The sequence below is a fragment of the Apteryx mantelli genome, chromosome 1 (assembly GCF_036417845.1).
Source record: "Apteryx mantelli isolate bAptMan1 chromosome 1, bAptMan1.hap1, whole genome shotgun sequence".
NCBI lineage: Eukaryota > Metazoa > Chordata > Aves > Apterygiformes > Apterygidae > Apteryx > Apteryx mantelli.
The window spans coordinates 177,448,725-177,460,937 of record NC_089978.1 but is presented as its reverse complement, the minus strand read 5'-3'; the positions used below and the strand labels follow the sequence as shown (position 1 = coordinate 177,460,937).

Genomic DNA, 12,213 nt, shown 5'->3' with positions numbered 1-12,213 from the left:
ATTATTATTATAATAATCTCTAATATTAGAAGTCTGATCTGCACAACTTGAGTAGTAGTCTTCGTCCTTCACCTCTTTGCCATGCTTCCTATCTGACCAAGCCTCCTTATTTTTCTTATTCAATATTTTTGCTATAGTGTCTGTTGCCTCTTTCATAGCCACCACCATCTGGCTCTCATGAAACTCCTCTTTCTTTACTTTGTTTCTTTTTCTCTCCAACATTTTTACCTGTTTTTCTTCATTGTCCAAAAAAATGTGCTGTTTATAGCACACACATTCTCACTCTCCCCCAATGTACTTTGTTACTCTTCTTGCCTCTTTCCTTTTGGGCCTGTATCTCTGTGTTTCTCCTTCGCTTGCCTCCTTCCTCTCTGCTGCCATTCTCTCCCCTCTCTCTCCCTTCCCCCAGAAGGCATACGCTCCACCGCTCCCTTCCAGACTCTCCCTTCTCACCTCCATTTACTGCTGCTCTTAAAATGAAAAGTATGAAGAAACTTAAGTCAGCAGACTTGGACTAGGTAATGTTTGAAAGGATGCAAAAAAAGGGGCATAGAAACAGGACTCAAGAGACTTGTGTTCTTACATTCCCTCACCTCCCCCCCCCCCCCCAAAAAAAAAAGGCTGAGTGAGAAACACAATTTGATTTCATTGGGAGAGGTGACTTGAAGAAAGAGAAAGGCAAAAAATACAAGCAAAATTACAAATAAGATGCTCAGTACTGATCATTTAGGTAACATCAAGGTTAATCAAAAGCACATCTTAAAAAGAAGAATATGCACTAAAGGAAAAATATCAGTGATCAACAGTCAAGACTGTGATAGACAAGTACTTCTTGCCTCTATAGGACAGTTCACACTGATTTTGAAGTGTGTGTTACCCGAGCTATGAGCCACTCTTGTGCTACAAGAGTCTTTCTGCATACTCTTACAGAGGCAAGTGGGAAAAAAAGTTAGTTGAACATGACTCACTGTTCTGGATGTTGGAGGTGCTGATGGACTTGTAAGAGATACCATCTCCTGGATTGCAAGGCGGAGTTTCAAGCGATGAAGAGGATTGCTGATCCCAATCTCTCTTTGAATCTCAGTATCAGACAAAGCAGACATAATAGCTCCGCTCTTCACGTTGGCACGGCAGGCAGCGACATACCAAGCCGGCATTCCTAGCCAGAGCTGTTGAGATAAAGAACACACCCATTCAAGCATGCTGCATTCCATGAAATTAGTCATCAAGGCACCTATCAGCCTGAATAAGCATCATAATACACACAAATGAGAATGATTATCATAATCTCTAATAATATGATATTGTTTCAGAACCTTTGAAGTTGCCGTGACTTCCTACGAACACTTTCTGTTGCTTTCATCGTGAACAGAAATTTAAAGCAAGGGATGTTTTAAATTCTTTTTAGAGCTATGCATCTCCATCACTTGGGCTACTCCTTTCCTGGGCTTTCAATGAGCAAAGATTGGCACAAATCACTATTGCTGGAAAGCTGTTTGACAGTCTTACCACATACAAAAAACAATCGAATAGGAACTTATTAACTAATTTTTTTACTGTTGTGCTAAGATAGCTTTCTCTCTCTTTCCATGTTAGTCCCTACAGTGTGCTTGTGGGGCACAAGCTTATCTTTCTCAGCTTTTATTTTCTTGGTAAAAATAAGCCAAGAGCAGTGCAGATGCCCAGCTTAGCGAGACCTGGGCTTAGTGCAGATCTGTCTCGTAGGTCGTTACACTCCAGCTAGAAATTCCTGCCATTAAAATGTGAGCACAGCTGTGGCACCTTTGGACTCAGCAGATACGTACCTGCCACTTCACTCTTTTCCTTTCCTTACCCTAGTCTTACTAGCTTAGGTTAGCAGCAGCACCTTGCGCTGACACGGCCTCTCGGTCTTTCCGTGTAAGAGGGAATCTGCGCTTCCAGCAGCCCTGCCTGGCACCTACTCAGTATGAATTCTGCTAGGTTTCCTCTGCTTTCTCATCTTGCACTGCCTCATTCCTGTGACTGCGAGTCTTTTCTCCCAAAGGACATCATTTCCATAGTAGGTATACCTATACATGGCAGGTTTTTGTCACAGAATGAAATACATTCTGCTGTAGAGAAGAGGAGAACATAAGCAGTGAATTCCACAACCACTGAGATTTTTGGGGATAACATAATCAAAAAGACAGACAGACCTACTTAGGTGCTTAACTCTAGGGGACAGCTGACAACCGTGAAACTTGGGAGAGTAAGATACTTTCCTGAGAGTAGCCCTCACCTGCCCTCTCTCCTCACCATTTGCCAAATCACTGTTGTACATGGGTTGGTGCTGTGAATCACATTTTTTTAGTATATAGTTCTCCCCACTGGGATGGGGAAGCGTGATGTATAATTTAAGATTTCCACTGGGCAGCAAACAGCTAGTATTTTAGATTTTTTGACAGACTGTTGTAGTACATAAATCACCCTTCACTACTTAACCCTTAATACACCTGGATATATATACTTACGTATACATAAAATATATGTATATACTTATACACCTACATAATTATTTTGAGTATCAATCTGTTGTATTTCACTGTACCATATAGTATTCCTCCAAATATGAATTATCAAAAGCACTTGTCAAATGTACTAATTAATTACTGACGGCCTATAGTAGCATCTTATTTTATCCTATTGGAAACCTGTTCATCGGCCTACAACACACTGATACTATGTGATGGTAGTCATTATGCCCTACATTTTCAGAAGTTTCTATTAATTCTGGATAGATAGCCATTAACAACTACCTGTGTTTGAATTTCAGTGGGATAGAGCATATATGACTCTCAATGAAGTCTCTGAGACCTTTATTTCTCTGTGCATCTCAAAAAAGTCACTCAGAATTAGCTGTTTACATGATTTTCAGATTTTACTCTTAATAATGGCTTAAAAGAGAACATGATGTCAAGGAAATTATTCAAAATATGCCACCAGAAAAACCAACAGTAAATCTGGAAAGCAGAGACAAGTAGAAAGTTTTTTAAATTTGATTTCTAATGGGATAGTGAAATACTGAGCAGTTATTAACAAGTCTAAATCTTATCTGGGAAATACTAAAAATACTCATCATTTTTATATCACAGGAAAAACAGACAGAAATGTAAGACTCCAAAATAGCTAATACAGGCTTTTCTATACTGACTCCTGGTGTATCAGAAAGCTTGAGGAATGACTGCATTATATTCTGAGAAGTCCTTCCCACTGATGGGATGAACGACTGCACTCCATCCAATGCTAGTTTGAACCTTAAAGACACAATCCACTTCCACCTAACTGTAATGAAATAAAGTTTCATGTGGCTGTGACAGTCAAAAAATGAAAATAAAAATTACGTAGATCACATCCCTCTGTGTTTAACAAAGGACCATGAGAAAACTGCATAGCTTTAAAATATACTTAATATCCTCACTTAATTTGATGTTAAATTCTTTCCTACATGCACTTGAAAAGTAGGAAAGCTTTAATAGTGGGAGTTGTTCACCCTGAAGAAATAGATTCAAATGTTTGCTGCTCGTTAGCTAAATTAGTTCTTTAGCAAACAGCTATCTCTATCAGAAAATGACCATTCAGGTAGACAAAGCAGTCTCTAGGAAGAGCACACACTCATTGTTCTAGGCAGAGAGATCCACATATCAGGAGTGATATACTTTACCAGAATTAGTTAAGGAGCTCCCAGTTCTTAAAACGTACCTCAACAATGCCTATGCTACATACAGATGACCAGAATAAATGCTAAGGTTGAAAAGTTAAACCCTGAAACGTTTGGGAATGTCACAAGGCAATCACATTCACTATTTTAACTTCACCCTTTTGCTCTTTTAATGTTAATTTGGGCTTATATTCCATGATCACATATTATGTTTTCCCCAGGAGGGTATGAAATGCACGGTGTCCATCCGCTGACTGCATGCATCAGCTCATTGGATAAACTCAGTACTTCTGCCCTCACACCTTTTCATCATCAGGATGCAACCTGCATTGAATGCTACATCATAAACTTCTTCTTGGGCACTCCTGTGCTGCTCTCATCATATTTCCTGAGAAGTTCATATACATTAATTTCCCTTTACAGCCCCTCTCTCAGACAATGGGAAGCATATCTTATTTTGCAGCTAAGAACTGAAGCAAAAAAGGATCAGGGCTCAACTTGTCTCCAGACTGTCTCCAAATTTCAGATTGCCATTTAAGACATCAAAGGACAGTTTTTTTCTGAGAAATGTACAGGCCTTTGTATGTTCACCTTTCCAGACAATTAGTTTTGATTGTAGTAGTGACTATTCTTGACCGACACAAATCTGGCTCTCAAAGACTCTCAAAGTTATCTGAAAAAGTCATTAGTAGCCAAATCAATATAATGAATCATCCTTATTAACAGAGATTGTTTCTTTTGAAGGAAGGAGGATATCATCCCATTTTCCAAGGTAATGTCAAATGCCTTTCTGCTGTTTTCATTTCATCTTTTACATTAGGCACCTTCAACAACTACAACGTGATGCAAACTTTTGTAGAGTTCCCCATCCTTTATTTATTCCCTGAGTATACTAGGCCCTGTGCTTTTGGGCACACACTTCTTACTGATTTCAATAGGAGAAAGTTCAAACTCTCAGCAAGGGTAAATCTTCTAAGATATCCCCAACTGGTAAGTGATCTCAAAACTGCGGACAACACAGTGGATGTGCACTGGGGTACTGAATGAAGGCTAGAGGGGGACCTTGATAGGGGACACTTCCCAACATTAGGGGCAGCGTTCATCTCTGAGCTAATCCAAAATTATGTATGAAGACTAAACTGTCTCTGTCATCAATGGAGAAGAGTAGCTACTTCCAGAGAGACTGAATGAACACATTGATGTGTTTTTCACCCATCTTTCTTTCTTAGAGGCTATCTTAAAATGGGATGACTCATTCACATAGCTACAATTAGACGGGATGAGATCCATCTTGACTTTGCCACCTCAGCGTTTCATATAGCATTTTCTAGCTACTTTTGTTAAAGTTTTAGAGGGGGGTATTTTTTTTTAAGAAGGGAAAAACCCAGCAAACTGATGACACCCACAACAGTCATCAGAATAGGTGGGATTACAAATCCATGATATAGACACTTGTTTCTGGAGCCAGCAAAGAGCTTGTAGCTGCATCAAGCTGATATTGCCTTGCCCTGTAAGAGTGATTCTGTACAAGTATAAGAAAAATGCCTTCTCCCCTCAAGATCAGGATAAGTTTTGGGGGTTTTTTTGAACTGTTTCTTCACCTGAAACTACAGTTCACAGCTTTTGTCAGACAGGGTGGATAGCTTTTCTGAATAAAGTATCTGTGGACATATTCCAAAATCCATTCATCTAGACTCACTGAGATGTTGAGGGCAGCCAAGGGAGAAAGAGAGAATTCACAAGAGGGTTTAGGTAGGCTTCACAACAGAGAGAAGATGTGATTTTGCCCCTTTTATTGTTAAGTTAGAATAGGAATGGGACACTAGGACTTGCATTTCCTTCCTGATTCACATCCCTGGAAATAATCTGCGGATAGAATAATTGCCAGGAAAATGCCCCTCTCATTTGGCTATGGCATGTGGGAGTCATTTTACAAAGTCGTCTGGTGAAGATATTCTATTTTGCATAATGCATTCACTAGAGTCGGGGCTGAAATCCCAGAGGTGCAATCCTCAAACTAGAGAACAATTTTCTGCAACCTTCTCCTAACAATATTTATTTTCTCTAAAAGTGTAACAGATGCAATAGGTGAGATAAGGACAGACCATCCCCTCTGAACACAGGAGAGCCCTCTGCAGCTACATCAGATTTTAGAGATGAAGGATCTGTCTCATTCAAATCAAAGAGATTTCAGCATGGATCTCCCACATCCCATGTGAAAGTGCCTAAGGGAACAGCTCTTTCTGTTTTGAATGATATCTAAGTAAAAATATAATGAGAAAGAGCTGATTAAGAGGACAGAATATAACAAGTTCTTTAAATTCATTCAAAAATTCTGAAGATGTAGGTTTTGTGTTAACCTCAAATAAAGTTTAACAGCTAATTTTTGTTTTTTCCTTTGCACACCATCCTACATAAACACAGGCTGTGGATTTCACAGATATTTAGGGACTGAGAAATTATGAGATTTCAGAAATTGGGAGTTCAATCACAGTTTCAGTAGTAGGTCACATTCTAGTGATAATAAACCTTTTTCTTTCTGTCCCTGTTCCCCTGTAATCCTGTCTATCTTTTGTCAGCTCTAGTCTCTGATTCATACTGTCTAGCATCCAAATCTGCTTAGTGCTCATGCCACAGGGAACAGGGGGAGAGGAAGTGAATTTTTTTAATTGCCTCTTTTAGAACATATAAGGACAAAGCACACCGAAGCAGCCCACAAACGCGAGCCGCATTTCCGAGATGTAATTCACACTCACCTCCAGCCAGGCAACCACCGTTGGCCCATCCCACTGTGCAAAAGGCAAACCCTTTCTCCGAGCTTCTTCCAGAAGTTCATGCCTAAAAATGGGTCAAAAAATGGTAAGTATGCACAGGTATGTGTAGGGATGATACAGACACAGTCATGCCTTGCTGTTAAGGGTAACAACAGTGAAGCACAATGACTTGCCTTTATGTTTGTAACCTTTTCATTTTAAAAGACACAGAGCTGTAAAAACAACAAAAACAAGCACTGTAGTTCTTTCTCCTTTGTGAATATATTCCTTATTCTGTGCCCAGTTGTTTTTGATTCTTTTTCTTGGTTTGTTTTGCCATCCTTTTAAACACCTAGCTTATAAAAGGAGAGGTTTCTGTCTGTCCTTACCTGAAGCAATAGGGCATTGGGATACCCCATATATAAGGATCAGCCAGATAATAGAGACAATGGGGAACAGAGAAAACTGAGGGATTCCTCCAGGGACTGACTTAACTGTGGTCAGACACTGACCCAGAAAGGCTTTATTCAGACAGAAACTGCCAAATCCTAGACCTGAGCTAACCTTGGTTGTTAGGATGTAACAGGGTCTAAGAGGTCTCTGTTTGAAGCACTACACCCTGCCGGACTAGCTATGCACAATTCTGGAATCTCTGGAGTACAGCTATTCTGCATCTTAAATAAATCATCTACATCTAATTAAGAGCTGGCTGTAGCTTTACTAGTTTTGTGTTAAAAACATTTTTAATTGCTTATAGAAAAAAAAGTCCTTTACTATATATGTAGTTCTCAAAGCTTAAAATTCAATTTTAATACAGCAGAATATTTGGAAAAGTTATGTACAGGTCAGTCAGCCAAACTATCAGGAAAATTCTCTGAATTAAACATGTTAAACAATTTGCCCAGACATCTAACAGACTGCTGTTGCAGTGCAGAACAGAAATAAAGAACCCGTTGTGGTAGCATAGAATAAGCAGTCCTTCCAAAGTCTTCTTTTCTGATATTAAACAAAGTACTTCTAGCTGCCTCCTGCTGAGAGAAATACAAAAGAACACTCTCAGCAACAAGCAGCAGTGAAAAACAAATTAGACAGGGACTATGCTAATATAACATTAAAATTTGCTTACATTCCCTCATAATAAGAAAATCTTGGAACTACAGCTTCAGTTTTGCTCCTTCCTCCTTTATTACTACAGCCTTTGTGATTCACCGATCCCTTGGCAATGCTTCCCTGCCTCAGCAGCCCTTCAAATACATGTACTACACAATCACAGCAGATAAAAGCAATGGAGTGATCTTACTTGTAGGGAGTGCTCCTTTGGGGATTTTTGCATTGCTGAGGGACCAGACTGTGGGAGAATTTGGTTTTAGTAGAAAATGGAAGCCAAATAGCAATTTTGCGTATTTGTTTAAACGACTTGCTCTATATATTGATAGAAAGACAGCTGCTCTGTTTCTTCTATAGCACTATAAAATACTACAAGTACTTGACAGCTTTGCTGAAGCTTATCTGGCTTCTCCTTCCACATCTTTGGCAGCCTACCTCACCCTTTGTCACTCAGCGCTCCAATGCCAGCCTTACTTTCTGCAAAAGCAAAATCCCCACTCAAATGAGAAAGAAAACCTCTGGGTGCAAGAACAACATGTTACCTCCAGTAGCTGGTGGACGTGCGGGAATCCTGTATTCCCAAAGAGAAAAAACACTGAAGGCCAATATAAGCCCACAGACGAAGGCTGCTCAGTGCAGCAGCACTTGAGACACAGGGTACGCTCACCTCCTGGCTACGTGTAGGTGACATGGTGGGTTGCAGCCCTTGGGGAGAGCAGGGCCCCCCCAGCAGGACCTGCTCCTTCCCATGCTGGGCCAGCACTGCTTGAAGCCAGCCCTGGCCCCTTCTGCCCACTGGAGGCACCATGATAAACTGCATTAGCTAAGGTTTCCCCTTCTCTGGGCTGTTGTCTTCACCCACCAGGGCTGAAAGAGCAGGGTTGGCTATTGCGATGGATAAAATCCCTGCGTGACCACAGGAACTGAAGAAGCATTGTCCTATACATTACTTTAAGTTCTTGCTTCCCTGAAAAATTTGCTCGCCTTCTGTTGGGACCATACGGCAAGTGTTTCTGGGAGTTCCACGGGGCTTTTTACACTTGAGCTAGCCTGAAGCTTGGTTTGGAGACCCAGCGTTATTCAAGTGCTTCTCAAACAAATATATATTTCCAGAGTAGGAAAGCACTCCTATTACTTTAGAGACTGTCTGGCACCCAGAACTAAAGCAAAATATAGCTCTGGTTATTGATTTTGGCTGAAGAAAATGGGACTGGGCCAGAAAGGGCATGCTTTATATAAATGCTATGGCCAAACACTACAACTTACAATCCCAAGGGTCTTGGAAAGTGGAAGAAAAAAGTGTTTTGGTTTCAAAATATATTTAATGTAATGCTAAACTTCATTACATACATCCATAGCATGGGGAATGCAGCCATTGTAAGGCCTGTGCCTCACTTAACTCAGTGGAATACTAACAGGATTTTTATACTATTTATTTCCCTTAAAATCATTTTATGCTTCAGACCTTATATTTCCTTCCCATAGAGGTTTCATTTAAACACCTCTCTAATATTAAAGTTTATATAAATTACATTTTCCTTTTTTAACACTGTTCTTTAGCTACTTTTTGATGTGCAACATTAGGTGATCTGCATAACCCGAACCTTCATTTTCTAAACCAGAACTAAAACCAGACTTTCTGCTTCCTGACCAAAAGAGATATCTTTAGCTGTTGGTCATAGCAAACTCTCGTCTTTTGATATGAACTAACATCATTAGAGAAAAAAAACCCCTCTCTACCACAATAGGTCATAAATGTAGGAAAAGCTATGTATTATTTTGATCAATAGTGAAAATCATCATAAAAATGAATTAGGTAATTTGAATATTTTAGAATAGAATTTGGATATTTTAGAACTGCCCGGATGTACTGATGTTCTCGCGGGATAGTCAGCAGCTTGCTGGATCTAGCAACAGAAAATCCCCAATTGCAAACAGTGGCACCTACAGCTCCATTTTCCTTACAAAACCAGACAACTGATCAGAAGGGGAAGAAGAGACAAATAACCTACATGAGTAGCAAAATAGAGCTCATCACTCCCTCTTCCTTTCTCTACAAAGACAAGGTTTAGCAACGGTGAATAGCATGGTAGAGTCCTGCTAATTTGGAAGCTGATTGGCTGGGAAATGTGGGGATATTCCTCTCCTAAGATTTTGTCAGGAAAGTACTTAGTGTAAATTATAATGTGTCCACTTTGCATTGGTAAGGAGGTAGAGAATTAAAATGTAATTACTTCCATGCTCATTTAGTTTTTTAGTAACATATGAAAACAAGCCGATAAGGAAGAATTGACATTAATTAGACTTTGCTATAAATAGTATTATTTTGCAGATAAAGCTTTAAACTACTTACTACTACTGGACTGAATTCCAAATTAAAGTCACATTTTTAAAGGTAATATTATTACTGTTCAAGAATAAAATCCTCTTCCTGAAGACTCTGTGGGAATAACTGTAATATGCTATTTAAAATATGTTGTTACTTATGTTCCTCACCCTGAGCCTGGTTTTGCAAAGCAAGGAAATTTCATGAACACCATCACTTAGCATTCATCCAAGGTTTGAGAGATGCTTGTATTTATCTGTTTCAGAGAGAATGCTTCCAAGCCATTTTCTTTAGCATCATTCTTCCCAGCGCCAGGAATGACTGGCCAAATTGTCATCAACATACCATAAGATTGTTACTTTTGCTTCAGTACCTCAAAACTGTGTTTAATATGAGCAATGTATAGAAGAGCTGAAAGTGTAACTGTCTCATACCATGGGGACTATGAATGCTCCAGTATCCATCTGGACATCACAGGCGCATGGGAACAAATGGAGGGAGGAATGAATGCTGAGAGCGAAAACTATGTCATAATCCATGAAATTTCCTGTTTCCTATATATTCTTCCCTTACATAGGGCAAATTCTAGCTCTGTATCAGCAGCCCTCAACAATTCATTGCATAAAACTTAATGAACTTTATTTAAAAGATAGGAATATTCTTCACATAGACCTCATGTGGAAAGTTACCAAGATCTTGCTTTAAAACCATGTCATTCAATGACATTCAATTTTCCTTATGAAGATGAAGCTCCCTCCATGAGGTGAACAAGAAATAACAGTTTAGGATGTTCTATATACATCATTCAAACACTCCGTGTAGCATATAAAGCAAGTCCAATGTGTCTTAATGTGTCTTAATTAAAATGTGAGATAAATTCAAAATGAGGCATGGTGCAATCAAAGGCCAAATTATGTTAGTAGTAAAGTACAAGCAGAATTAATTTAGAACTTCTGGCTAGCGGGCGACTTAGATTCCTACGAAATGGCCTTGACTCATAGACGTTTTCTCAGAAAGACAACAGAAGAAAGAGTAATACCTGATAAAAGAACCTAGCAGACCCTCCATTATTATTATTACTACTATTACTACCATCATCACTATTATTATTATTATTATAAGTACTAAAATGTCTAATTTACAACCAAATTTTACACAATTGGTTTCATGAAGGGTAATAGACAAAATATGCTGTGTTCATCTGAATAATCCTATGAATTCAAATTAAGATTAAACGCATCTGTGCCTCTCTGGAAGAATGACAGTGAGTACAGCATGTCCAAATCTAACACACTCACATTCAAAGACTCCAAAATTCAGAAGAGAGGATTTCTAATAAATTAAGTTGGCTTTAGATTTTTATTTTTGCTATTGTCATTTTAAATATTGTCAATATTTAAAGGAGGCTAGAATCCTGTATCTAAGGTCAGCATATGACAAAATAAGGTAGCTGAATTTGTATAAATCAATCATTATGTTAAATATCTAATATAGATATAGTTACATTTTATCCATTTATTTCCTCAAAGACTATAAATATTTTTAAAGTATAATTCAAGCCAGGTTTCCAATGGCTTATAAAAATGACATTGTGAAAACTTCATGTACATTTATACATTTCTTATTCTACATCACATTTCATGGGATGTATGAAAAAAGAACTTCTTATAGAGACTCAGACTTCATATTGCCAAATAATGTTGATTTAATCTAATCTAAAAAGGTCTATCTGACTTGTAAAGACTGTCCTAATTAAAAACGGAGTAAGATCTTATTTCAACTTCTGATCTTAAGTGACCCGGCTTTTAAATCACGTAAAGTCATCATTCTTTCTCCTTTTTGGTACTTGCTATAATAGGCAGACTGGGAGAAAGCAGTGAAGTTCAATTCCCATTTTTACAAAACTCACATATCCAATTTTAAGAAATTTTCAGGGAAGAATAACTGAAAAATGTAAATAGGCATAAATCAGAATGTTAATAATAAATATGTTTTAAAAATTAACAAAACAAGGAAATGTACCCTTAAATTTAATATCAGCCCAGACAACACAGATTGGGAAAGCAGATTTAATAATGCTGTAATGATTCTATATAGGTGCACACTATAAGTGTGCACAAGCTGAAGGGCACTATTCTTTTTCTGAATTAAGCTAAATGAAGCATGTTCAGGAATGCTGAATAAGTAGGATAAATAAAGACCTTAACTTTAAATTAGAGCTGCAGAGCTATTATTTAAAAAAAAAAGCCTATGAAATAAACAGATGCATAATACATAACCTTGCAATCTTCTACATCACATTTCATGGGATGTATGAAAAAAGAACCTCTAATAGAAGTGTATTCTAC

At 38.4% G+C, this 12,213-nt stretch overlaps 1 protein-coding gene across 1 annotated transcript in view; it reads right to left on the bottom strand.

The window, feature by feature from the left end:
- Positions 1-12,213, bottom strand: part of PPFIA2 (PTPRF interacting protein alpha 2) — a 363,489-nt gene that overhangs the window by 16,833 nt on the left and 334,443 nt on the right. The window contains exons 24-25 of the mRNA XM_067312975.1: positions 6,436-6,517; positions 969-1,169 (exon numbers count right to left, since the gene is read on the bottom strand). Coding sequence (XP_067169076.1) covers positions 969-1,169; positions 6,436-6,517 — 283 coding nt within the window. The remainder of the gene's footprint in view (positions 1-968; positions 1,170-6,435; positions 6,518-12,213) is intronic.